General features: G+C 41.5%; 1 protein-coding gene across 1 annotated transcript; it reads left to right on the top strand.

Moving 5' to 3' along the window:
• The first annotated feature begins 5,206 nt into the window (after window positions 1-5,206).
• dhh (desert hedgehog signaling molecule) lies at window positions 5,207-10,005 on the top strand. The gene is made up of 3 exons (XM_026153990.1): window positions 5,207-6,315; window positions 8,419-8,680; window positions 8,845-10,005. Exons 1-3 carry the CDS (start codon window positions 6,007-6,009, stop codon window positions 9,648-9,650), a joined length of 1,377 nt encoding a protein of 458 aa, XP_026009775.1. The 5' UTR covers window positions 5,207-6,006; the 3' UTR covers window positions 9,651-10,005.
• The last annotated feature ends 2,826 nt before the right edge of the window (window positions 10,006-12,831 follow it).

Genomic DNA, 12,831 nt, shown 5'->3' with positions numbered 1-12,831 from the left:
GTGGCCTGTAGTGGGTGTGTTACTGGTAAGAGACGTCTGTCCTCCGTGTCCCTCCACCCTTTAGTGCACTACTTTAATCAGCAGCAGAAGAAAGCTGTATTTGGGCCTGTCTGTCAGCGGCGTCCACCCGCGACGCCACTGCAGCCGTTGCCCATGCTTTCCCCACTTTGATGCAAATGCCAGATAACCTTCCAAATCAGGAGAAGCGGCGTTCACTTACGATCACTCCTTCACATCCCCACCACCCACCTCCTTTGTTTCATTCCTTTTCCCTCGCCTATTGTTCATTTCCTATTTTTCTTTCTTTTTTATCTAAAGTCTGTTCAAGAAAACCCCAGCTGATTAATTTCTCCCTGTTGATTTTTTTTTTTCTTGCATCTCTTGTTTTGCTTCTTTGGATGTTTTAATTAAGATTATTTTGTTTAGGTTTTGTTTTTGAACTTCATTTCCTTTGCTAACAGGAAATGAACTCAGATGTCGCCGTAACATTACTCGGACATCTGCAGGCCGGTTACTCTGAGGCAAGTGACACTGTAGGCCAGGGGTGTCAAACTCAAATACACAGTGGGCCAAAATTCAAATCTGGAACAAAGTCGCGGGCTAACAGTAATATTTATTGAAATATATTTATTGCTCCAGATATAATAATGAATCTTTTCTTATGGACTCAAACAAGTTTTGCTGAGAAACTGAATATGGAACAAGCAAAGCTTAATACTAAACAATATATATATTAGCTGTATAATACCAGTAGGCCAGCTCTAATAGTCATTTGGTATGGCTTCACGGGCCAAATGTAATTAGGCTGCGGGCCAAATTTGGCCCGCGGTCCAGAGTTTGACACCTATGCTGTAGGCAGTTAAAAGGTGCATACGAAAGAACTGTTGGTGTGATTTCAGAAACGGGGTGAAAATTTAGATTTTGTTAAATGTGATTTTATATTTGAACAAACCCAGACTGATGCATTTAATCATGGGGCTAAAAGTTGGTGATTTTGAATTTACACCCATTATTCTCCATTTTCTTTGAATGTGACTAGAAAATTGCACTTCGGACTTCTGGTGATTGATGCTAAACATGTTTTGTTTTTTTTATTAATGAGGGTTTTTGCCCTCTGTGCTCCTGAAAGTCCTTCTTGACAACAACCAGTTTTGCACCTTGGAGAAATGGTGCAGTTTGTGCTTGAATCTTTTTTTCTTTTCTTTTCTTTTCTTTAGCCTTAAGAGCTTACCAGCTACAGCCCAACTGGATTGAATGATTTGTCTTTCTGGAGCACTGTGTGCACACATTTGCATTGTAAAACAACCCTAACTATCACTGTCAGCCTTGAAAGTGGTTGGTGTAACACTAAGATATCACAATTCCACCGTAGCAGAAAGTAAAGCTTGATAGCGATGCAATCAAAGTGTCTCAGCGGTCCCTTTCGGTAACACACTGTAGTAATGCATGTCGGGACTGCCAGGGAAAAGGCGGGAAACAGCCAGCTTGTTATGGGATGAGATAGGCTATCTTTATTGTCAAAACATAAGAATGAAGTGGGGGGGAAAAGACACAGAGTAGCTTTCCTGACAGTCGGTCATTTGAAGTTTGTGCCAAAGTGCATTAAGGGTTGTTATTCCCTCTTTTCTACACTTGCAAATACAGAATCACTCCGGAAAAGGCGAGACCTGCTCGCTAATCAGCTGATAATGGGCCACACTGTCCACTTGCTATAGCTGCCCGCCATCCTGTGTGCACACTCACGGCACACTTGCTTCACACAGTCGACTGTCACAGGCCTTTTGTTTCATCGGGTGAAGGATGCAGTGTTGAGCTTTGTTTTTGTGTGAGTGGTTCAAAAACCTTATCATCACAATTGACACTGAGAAATCCAAGTGAACAGTATTTAACAGTATTTCCTAAGTTAATTTGTAAATTTTTGTAGTAAATTGTAAATATTGTAAAACTTTTCTTCTGTCATTTAATGGTCGGGCATTGTACAGCTACAAGCATTTCACCCCCATGTCATACTGTGTATGGTTGTGTGTGTGTGACAAATAAAATTTGAATTTGAATTTGATTTATTTAATCTGCACATTAGTGTGGAAAAGTCTTGAGACACCCCTCAATTCTTTATATTTTGGCGGTGGGAAATGGGAAAATAGGTGCAGAGATTTATTGAAACATGTGCAAAACAAATGCAAATGTAGTGCAAAAACCTCGATTTTTACAAATCTAGTGGACATGAAGTCTATGATGCGACTACTTTTATTTTTCGACACAGTCCAAACTCAAGCTTTTTTATTATTTCTTGAAGTATTCTTCAGAAATAGTTCTCTGCTTCTTGTTTAATTTGGCATACCTCCGATTTTTCTCCCTATTTCCCTTCCTTAACAATGACACCCTCACAGCCATCCGTCCACTGAGACAGCTTCTGATGAGGGTTCAGTGAACGGTGGATGTGTCTCTCAGGTCCCGTGTTAGGCCTTGCTGGATTTTCTTTTTCCTGTTTTTTTTTTGTGGCTTTCAGATGCTGTTCATCTGCTTCATCTACTTCAGGCTTCCCACTACCTCCAGTTTCCTATTTTTTTTTTTTTTTAGGAAACTGCACACCATACAGAGATATACAGCGATAAGTTTTTGGTTAATAGGTCTTTGTGAATCACCTTGATGGTGAAAATACTATTCTGTGTCTGTCAAACTCTGTTATCATTGGCATTTTTGTAAATTCAGATAAAGAAATGGGAACAGATTACGTGTTTCTGTGACATGCTTCTGGTAACAACGTGCTGAAAGACTAATGGCTCTGTGCTAAGTTGTTAGCTGAATAAACACAATTCTGTTTCATCCCTTGTGTTAAGTGCTTTTTTATGCTTGCTTAAACCAATATTAAGAGGATTAACAAACAAACAAACAAACAAAGAAAACAAAACCATTCTTAGGTAAGAGGACTGGACTGAAATCGAGACAAGAAAATCTGGTTCCTTGGGAGGAATGAGGGGTGACTCGAGTCTCCCGCACACTACTGCACAATGTAAATGAATTTTGGGGATGGAATTAGCAGAAGGTATAGCATCATGTTTGACCTTTGACCTGCTTGTCAGCAGCCAGGAAGTTCCACCCTTCGCAGTCTATTGTCCACTTTCGTGCAGCATCGCCTCAACTTCACTGGTACTCTGTTTATTTTTATTTTGCATTTTTTTATGACCTGCATCCCTGCTTAATCTTAGCCATAACATGCTAAGGTAGACGTCTCACATCCGTATATGTGGCACACCTGAATTAAACATGAAAACATGACACAAACTGATGTATTAAATACAAAACCAGAGTTACAATACAGTGTGTGCAGCTGCACTAGAATGCACCACCCTGCGCTTCCTGCACTGATAACACAGTGACAGACAGTGGTGGGCAGTGAGAGAGGGGGGAGACGGTTAGGTGTCAGTTCCTTGACTTTCCTTGCCCTCACCCCCCTCGGAAACCCTTCTAATGGTCTCCATCTGAGGAAGTGGATCCTGCAGAATGTCTAATCAGCTCTATGAGACAAGACTAACACTTGAAAAGTCAAAGATGGATTGTTTAAAAAATGCTACTTCTGTTTTACTGAATCCTAATTTCAAACCCTTGCTGCATTCTGAGATATCGGCTATTCGTCGAGTATGACCCAAATTCACAGCGCACCTGTAAGTGCAAAGGCAGTCAGTGTGACCACCAGCTCAGGTGCAAGCACAGCCGTCTGTTTGGAAGAAACAAAGCAGGGTAGCCTAACCCAAGCAGGAAAGATCTCGTTTTCTGTGCTGTGGCTTTGCAGGAAACTGAACCATTCACCCAGTCATGTACTCCCATCCTGAAATGGGGGAGTAAAATGCTAAGAGCCAGAAGGAGGCAGGGGGAGGCTGGAGGATGGGGGCACCAAAATAAAAACTAATAATAATGACCTTTTTTTTCTCTTCCATCTCCAGCCCACAGATGTTTGCTTCCTTCCTTTCCCTTTCATGTCAGATGGAAATCTTTTTTCTCTTGTATAGCTTTGAAGAGAAACACTGATGTGAGTAATTGTAGATATGAAAGTGTTTGTTACTTTTTTTGATTGAGTTATTCCCTGCATTTGTTACAAAGGCCGATATCTCTCATCTGTGTTGCCTAAGCCAGACTCGAACCTTTCTCCATGTTTATCATAAGGACAGGAACATGCAGCTTCGCCTTACCACCCCTCCCTACAACATCCTGGGATCATCTAGAAACTTCCCCCAGTGAGAGTGCATTTCCATGGTCAGTGTGGAGCTCAGTGACCTGAGCTCCACACTGCAAAATGAAATGTTTAGGGTACAATAAGTCACTTTATAAATAAGTCTTTTTCTTCTTCTTCTTCTTTTTAAAAAATTATTATCTTCAGTTACAACAAACATCAAGACATATACTATTTGAAACATTCAGTAAAGACAGGCCACTGCCGCTCTGTTTCCCTGAAACAGCCACAGTGCAGAAACAGGCCTGATGTATTAGGTCCAGGAAGCCAGAGATAGGGCAGTGACATGCACTTTGACCTTTAATCTGCCATTAATTTAAGCTTCCCTCTGCGATTACAGATGTCCCACCCTTGAGATACGGTGATTACTTTCTTTTCTGCTCCCACTTTGGGCATTATCAGACACATTTTTATAATTCTCGCCGCTATTGTTCTAGGGTGGATAAAAATAATAAATTGATGATAGGGCCAGCGGGTGTTTCCACCAAAGAGGTCTTGGGTGCGCTTGGTTCAGGAGGGTCAGGCTAGTTCCCCAAACACAGGAAGGCAGCACTGTAAGTCATAGTCTGTGGGTGTCAAGGCTGGACACTTGTGCTCCATCTTTAGGTCCTCACCTTCAACTCTTGTCTATTTATAACAGAAGCATGAGTGTGCAGTGGGAGGGATGAGCAAACAGAGGCAAAGACATGTTAGCTCAAAGCAACTCAACTGACAAGAAACTTTGGAAATTGAAGCTACTGTAAAAGCTCCCAATGAATCCTAAATTTTGTGTTTTTAAAGCGTATTTATAATGAACAATTTGTCTCAACCAAAACAAACAAACAAAATACTGAAATAGATTTGTGTATTATCTTTGTTACAACTTTTCAGTTTTTTATGCCTAAACTTTACAGTATTTTGATAAGGGGGTGGGGTTCACGGTGTTAACATAAGTGGCCAAATGATGTGTTCTTTATATGGATGGATGGATGGAGGCGTGTGCTGTCGCGGTGGGAGCGCGCAGAGGAAGGGAGGGCAATCTTGTCCGGACTCTAATAAGAACCAATGGCTGGCGCAAGGTGGCCAGGAGCGCTGAAACGCGACAAAAGACAGTGGACGAAGGAGAGAAGGAAGAAAAAAAAAGTGTCGGTAGAGGCATTACTGGATGGACAGCAGGGATGAGAGATTCATTGGAGCGTCCAGAAAAATCCCAGAGTCAGGCGGCTATCGGGCTTTAGGTGTGCGTCAGTTTGTGTGTCCAGTCCAGGAGACGGCGTGGGGGAGAGACAGAGAGGGAGAGAGAGAAGCGGTAAGTGAGCAGAAATCCACCAAAACACCTGCGTCAAGACAGGCACCTCCGGAGGATATCTGAAGATGACTCTCGGATCACAGGAGACGTAGTTCCCGCTGATACGCACTGAAATCTTCAAAGAGCCTTTGTATTTCCACATTTTCAGTGACCCAACGCATGCCAGACTTCAGCCAATCAGATCGCGCCGTCACCAAAACAGTGAAGCACTTGCTTGGTATTTTAAAACTTTTTTCTTTTTCTTTTTTTAAATTAAGGTGAAACACCGGGATATGAAGTAACCTACGTGCCCCGGAACTTTATCAGTCTCTGGGCTAAAAAATAACTAAATAAAAATAAATAAATATCACCTCTAATGATCAATGATTTGGAATGGACCAAGATCTGACTCTCATTCACTTGCTGTCACACACCTGGAGCTATCACACCTGGGCTATCGCCGCACGCATTGCGAGCCACTGACTTCTGGGAGACCCAACCCTCCTCAATGAAGCAGTTCTGGTGGGCCCACCTGGCACAGCTCACCCTGGTTGCTGTGTGGACTTTTATATGGCTGGTCCAGGGATGCGGACCGGGCCCGCGGTACGGCACCCGTCCGAGGCCCAGAAAGCTCACAGCCATGCGCCTCAAGCAGTTTTTCCCCAACTTATCAGAGAACAACCTGGGGGCCAGTGGGAGAGCAGAGGGCAAGATCGCACGCAACTCTGAGCGTTTCAACGAACTTGTGTCCAATTACAACCCAGACATTGTCTTCAAGGACGAAGAGAACACAGGCGCTGACCGCTTCACGACTAAGGTGAGACTGGTGTCGAGCTGGGTTAGAATCTTAGATTTGTTTTATATGACTGTGATACAGTGATAACAGTCGTTTCCATTGCTTCCCATGATCGCTTATGACTGTTGTGTAGTAAGTCCAGTAAATGCCCAAAGATGCAGCACCAGATTGACTCAGTGAGGTGATGCTCAGACTGACTTCCCTTTTCAAGATAGTTTCGTTGTTGGATGGTTGATCAGCTACATTTCCCTAAATGGACAAACTGCTGTTTGCACCTTCAAAACGAATCATATAATCCCAGTCATTATCTACCTGCACTTGCCAGTCTGTTAATAGATAAAAATGCTCAGCACGGCCTGTGTAAGCTTTAACCAAATCTTACCTCACTTTTTTTTTTAAAGATAAGAAGATAAGGATGTAATTCAACACTACCCTTAAGTGGCTGAGTTTCTCTACAGGAACATTTCCTTTTAATCTTTAACCAAAGTCTTTGTTATTTGAAATAAAACACTTCCCATGACAGGTTCTCAGTGTGCCCAGCAGAAGAAAAATCCAGGCAGGGCACTTAAATTCCTGATTGATTACTAAGGATAGGTAGCCAAATTTACAGTGTCTTGAGAAGGCAGTCAACGTCCTCAAGGATTTAAGATCTGGGCCGCATTAAAGAACTTTCAAACTACCCATTTGGAATGCCACACTTCTGAATGTGAACACAAGCTCCATTCACACTCAGTCCACGGTTTTGGATACTATGGTCTTGTGTGATTGTTTAGGATATTAATCTGTGTCCCTTCTCCTCCCGTAGTGATTGTATGTGAGGGAAATCTGTGGTTGTATACGTGTGCCCTCCTGATACCAGTTTGAATGTGTGTGTATGTGTGCATGTGCCCCCTTTTTTGCCCAGATGTGAAAGACGTTCTTTGTGCGTCATTTGGAGACTCAGAGGGGTCGCCTATACAAAATTCCCTCCTACTGAAGTAATGGCACCGTCGGAAAAGCGACTATTGTAGTTGTGACAATGAAATGCCTCTCTTCAATGGCATTGCGAGATAAATGTACCCAGTTTGTTTTCTGTCCCTCTCTCTTTTTCTCACTCTTGCTGTCACATTCCCAAGTCCGTGCCCATACATTCTTCCCCTCTGCCCTCTCTTTTTAGTCCCAACCTCAGGCCTTTGCTACGCCGCTTTCTTCTTTTCCAACTTTAGCTCCCATGGTTTTCTGTCACTTCCTCCTTCGCTGTTGATCCGTTGTGTATTCGAAATGAGCTTTACTGCCATAATTATAGGTTTTAAAACCTGCCACAGCACAAGTCACAAGCCAGCGCCGTTCAGTAGCTGCATGAGCGTATCACCTCGGATGCTGACGTCATTATTTTTCAGCCTGCTATTTTGCGACAATGCTGACACAGTCTGTAACATTATGGCCCACGGGGGTGTTAGGAGTCACTGTGCACATATTTGATCACATGTCTCAGGGGTGAAACTGAGAAACTCAAGTCTGGAACAATCTGGAAAGGCAGAGAATGGCCTTGATTATTCTGTCACCCTGTTGAAAAGGCCAAGGAATGTGCCAAACTGGCTACAGTAGGGTTTGTTCTTGTACTCTGATTGTTTGAGCAAGGTTGAAATGGCCTTTAGCAGAGTAGAGGAGGAACTGTGTGATGATGCCAACTGACAAACAATCAGAACCTGGGAGCTGGAGACAGAGCTGAAATACTGGAATCGTTTTCTGCCGAGGCGCACTGAAATCAGTCTACGCACTTAGGTGTAAAAACCCCATTTTTCTTTTTCTGCCTATTGTTAGAGAGTGGTAATATTCACAAGTGTCTGTCTCTTGAACATCTCTTGTTTGCTGATGAGACTGAGTGACTTGGTTTTGGAAAATTAGGAACTCTTTAGATTCTACAGTTTCTACTTCTGAAAACTAACAAATCATCATCTGTTAGTTTGGGTTTCAGAGGAAAAACAACACTGAGTCAAGTCAAGGTTTTTCTTCTGTGTTGCAATTTTTTGTTGTAGGTAGGCTGAGATGGGTGCTCATGCTGATAAATTTGTGAATATATTTACAAGTTTACTGAAGTGCTCCAAAATGAATATCTGCCCTCTTTCTTATTCTGCCCCGTAGCGATGTAAGGAGTGCTTGAACAGGCTGGCTATTGCAGTGATGAACCAGTGGCCAGGGATACGCTTGCGTGTGACAGAGGCCTGGGATGAAGATGGCAACCATCCTCCTGGCTCTCTGCACTATGAAGGCCGGGCTGTGGATATAACAACGTCTGATAGAAGACCTGAAAAGTACGGTCTCCTGGCCCAGCTGGCTGTGGAAGCAGGCTTCGACTGGGTCCACTATGAGTCCAAACATCGTGTCCACTGCTCAGTAAAAGCTGGTAAGTTTAAGAAGGTAGCTGCCATTAAAAGCCATGCTTGTATTGTTAAATTACTTTACTTCAGTATGAAATGTATCAGGATATTTAAGTTTATAAAAAAAAAAAAAAGGGGGAACACAATTTGTGTTTACTCATCTTGGCTTTGTCTGCTGATCCTTCTGCAGATCATTCTCTTGCTGTGGAAAAAGGTGGCTGTTTCCCAGGCTGGGCCCGGGTAACTGTGGCTGGAGGGATGCAGAAGAGCCTGTCGTCACTCACTCCTGGGGACAGAGTCATGGCCCTATCTGGGACAGGCCAAGTCGTGTATAGCCAAGTCCTCTTGTTTCTCCATCGGGATCAACAAAGCTGGTCTGCTTTTCTGTCTCTGGAGACAGAACATGGACATAGATTGGCCCTTACTCCAAATCACTTGGTCTTTTTAGACCCGCACTGCAGACAAGAAAACAGTGAGTACCAGCCTCAGTTTGCAAGCAGGGTCAGACAAGGAGACTGTGTTCTCATACATAAAGCAGAGCAGCAAGTGCATGCATCCCAAATCATCTCAGTTTCACTAACAGAAAGCGTGGGAGTGTATGCACCCTTGACAGACGCTGGAACTTTGTTTGTTGATGGCGTGCTGGCATCCAGCTATGCGCTGGTGGAGGACCACAGGCTCGCGCACTGGGCTTTTGGACCCCTGCGACTTTTCTTCTCATTCAAGCAGCTACTTTGGGGAGAAACAGCAGAAGAGCAGCAGGATACTGACATTCAAAAAAGTTGTACTAAGACTCCAATGCATGTTAGCACTTTGCCTGCAAAGGACAAAGCAGGTGTGTATGTGAACAAAGAAGTCAACGTGAGTGATGCCCTGAGGATAGAAAGTAGAGAGAAGCACTCCTTGCAGACGGAGACATCAGAGGTGCACTGGTATGCTAGACTACTCTACAGTTTTGGGTGCATTCTTTTAGACTCAGAGTCATTTCATCCTTAAGAACCAAAATCTATGCACACTTAATAAGTGCCATAGCCTACTGCTACGTTTATACAATATGTTAACACTTCCCATTTATTCCTTAAAGGATTGAAAAACACTGGAAATGCTTGCTAGCTTTCTCCCGTATTTTTGTAAAATAATCTGCCATAATGTTATACATGCTAACAAATGTTTAAGAAACTGAACATAATGAGACTTTGAGCAAGTTAATATAAAAATGGTAATACCAAAGACTATCATATTTTTGTTTTGTTTTTTTTGTATGTATTTTCTCAGTTATATATGTTAAAAAAATAATAATAAAAAAAATGAAATATATATATTCTAATGAGACAAGAATGAAATCCCTGACGAATAGAATCTTTATTTTTGTACTTTCTGAATCATAATATATATATATATATATATATATTTTCCATTTTATTATAATATCTACTACATGTGCTGTATGCCCTTGTTTTCATGTCATAAATCAAATTAAAATTGTACTTTTATGAAACGGCAGGCTACCTTTCTTTTCAGCTGTGGTGTAGATTGGTTTTGCATGTTAGGTTAATTGATATTTTTACTTACTAAACAATAAATTAGTTGCTCAGTGTGGAGGGGGGGGGGGGGGAAGGGATATGACAAGGAAATGATAGATTCCAGCACTTACAGTCGAGTTAATGTATGTTGTGTAACCCTGTGTGGAAACCCAGGTTAATGAAAAGCCCAGAGTACTTAATATTCCGCCACAGTCTGCAAACACTCTGACTTTATCTCAGTCACAGATCTCTGCTTTTTTGGAAGCCCACTTTAGGGTTTTGTTTTTTATTATCAGGTTTTGTTTGTTTTTTAATCGTATTGGAATTGCATTATTTTGCGCCACCCTTATCTGCTAACTGTTGCACATTACAATGCCACTTTCTATTCTGTTACATCCCGCTTGCGCATCCCACCCAAAAATCGAGTCTGGCCTATAAAGTACAATGTGACTTCCTACAAAGACAATAAACATTACTACTAAACATCTAATTTTTTACTGGTTTCAAGTAAACAAATGTTTTAAAGGTTCATAATAAAGTGTAGGGTTCTGTTCAGCACTAGTCTGAGGTTATACACCCCCCTTGTGGAGGAACTGATATCACCCCACTGAGTTGTATTTGGTACCATCTAAATTAATAAATAGCAAACACTCCTGATCCTCTCTTTAATTTAGCAGGCCTCAATTTGATTCAGAACATTTATGATAGAGTATTATGAGTTAAAATGTTCGTCGTAACCTATCAAATAGGAGGACTTTATGCTGTTTTTCCAGCAGACAATATGACAAGGAGAGAGCTCCATACCAGAGTAACAGGAATCTGAAATCAAAACCAGCTCAATATTAATAAGTCAAGCCACAAAACAGGTGAAACTCTATGCAATAAAAGTAACTTGAGCTGTTTATTTTAACCATCATTATTGTTACATCAGAATATATTCTTGTCTTCCAGTTCTGTTGTAAACATCTGTGAAGGTATTCCAGGGGATTATCCTTGAGATACAGGAGGCAGATGGGGGAGAGCATCCGCTTCACCTACCGTCCAATAGGAGAGTCCTGGTGCCCTAATACCACCCTCCCTGTGCATCTATCAGCCAATCAGCAACTATCTTCCAGCCAGTCTCAGCCGACCCAAAATCTAATCCAATCTTACTAAAGCTGAATGGGGAGTTAACTAATCCTGTCAGGGGGACCAGTAATAACCTATTTTCAAAATGGAAACATGCACTCCCCACAGTCGTGCACTGAAAGAGTCAAAGAGAAGTTGAATAAATATTACCATTTGTAACAGAAACAAGTGTCAGTGAGGACTTTTCATGGCTACAAAATCCAGCAAAGGACATTTTTGCCAACATTCCTTCCATTTTTTAAAATTATCAAATAGATTTAAGTATTTTTATTTTCGTCAATGCAAATAGCTCCTGTCAACCATGGTAAAAATGGCTTTATTATAGTATACCACAATAATTAGGTGTGTTAAGGTGACTCCTGAAAAACAACAATAAATTGTAATATTTTTACAAAGAAACAACCCCCCACCCCCCCAACTCTTATTGGAGTAAAAGGTCACACTCAGAAGACCATTCCTTATTTCTATGTGTTCACTCAGCTTAAAATAATTTCAGCGGCCTAATCTAAAGCCCGAGGTGTATATATGCCTCTCCACATATGAAATTAATGCATAAATGTACCAGTGCAGGGTCAGCTGTGGATCCACCCCCTGCAGCAGGTGCATAATGCAATATGTATGATTGTCTTTATTTGTAGGTAAGGACCATTAAGAACTCAGATCACTCACATTAATTTCACAATTGTGATATTCAGCCGGACTTATTTTATTCCTTTTTTTAAAAAAAAAGTTACTTTCAGCTGCTTCCTTATTCACAAGGGGTCACCAAAGCACACACGTGTGATGTGGTAGAGTTTTTACTGCAAATGCCCTGCAGGAATTTTTGTCCTCGGCTACTTGAAAATGTAGAGGTACAAGCAAGGTTCCTACTGTACCTGTAACAGTTGGGCGTTCTGCTCTAAGGCAGAATAAGAGTTAAACAGTAGATGATTAAACCTATGACCTTCTAGTAATCGGACCCACTGCTACCCAACCTAATTTCCTGTAGGTTCGCTGGATCATCTCAATGACTCTCGACCTTTACTTTGTGTTTATACAGCCTCAGGCCCCTGGTGTTTCAGCATGGGCTCAAGAAGGTGTGACACAAATAGGTCAATGTCTTGATTTAATTAGAGCTACACATATACAATCTTTACAGTTAAAAAATCCCCCAGAATGACAACTTTTTCACAACTTTATAAATAAAAGCTTCCTGTAAACAACTCTTTATTGTCATGCAAAGTTTATTAGATTGTCTTGTAACTTGTTGTCAGTGTCACAGCAGTTCTCAGGACAGCTTTCTTGAACCTATATTGTCCTGTGTTATCTATACCACTATAGTTTTCTCACAGTGATAAGGCAAAAATAAAGAAAGAAAACCTCTTTGCCCACTGACAGGAACTGGGGTTTGGTCACCTTCCCTGACATTACCACTGCACTTTAATCCTATCTGCAAATCAAATTTGAAGTTGCATTACAATGATAAATATTTTAATAGAAAGGTCATACACTCAATGTGAATGATCAGATAAGAGATTTAAAATGTC

Source organism: Astatotilapia calliptera, chromosome 20, assembly GCF_900246225.1.
Source record: "Astatotilapia calliptera chromosome 20, fAstCal1.2, whole genome shotgun sequence".
Taxonomy (NCBI): Eukaryota; Metazoa; Chordata; class Actinopteri; order Cichliformes; family Cichlidae; genus Astatotilapia; species Astatotilapia calliptera.
The sequence above is the reverse complement of the archived record's forward strand: the minus strand, read 5'-3'. Positions and strand labels throughout refer to the sequence as shown.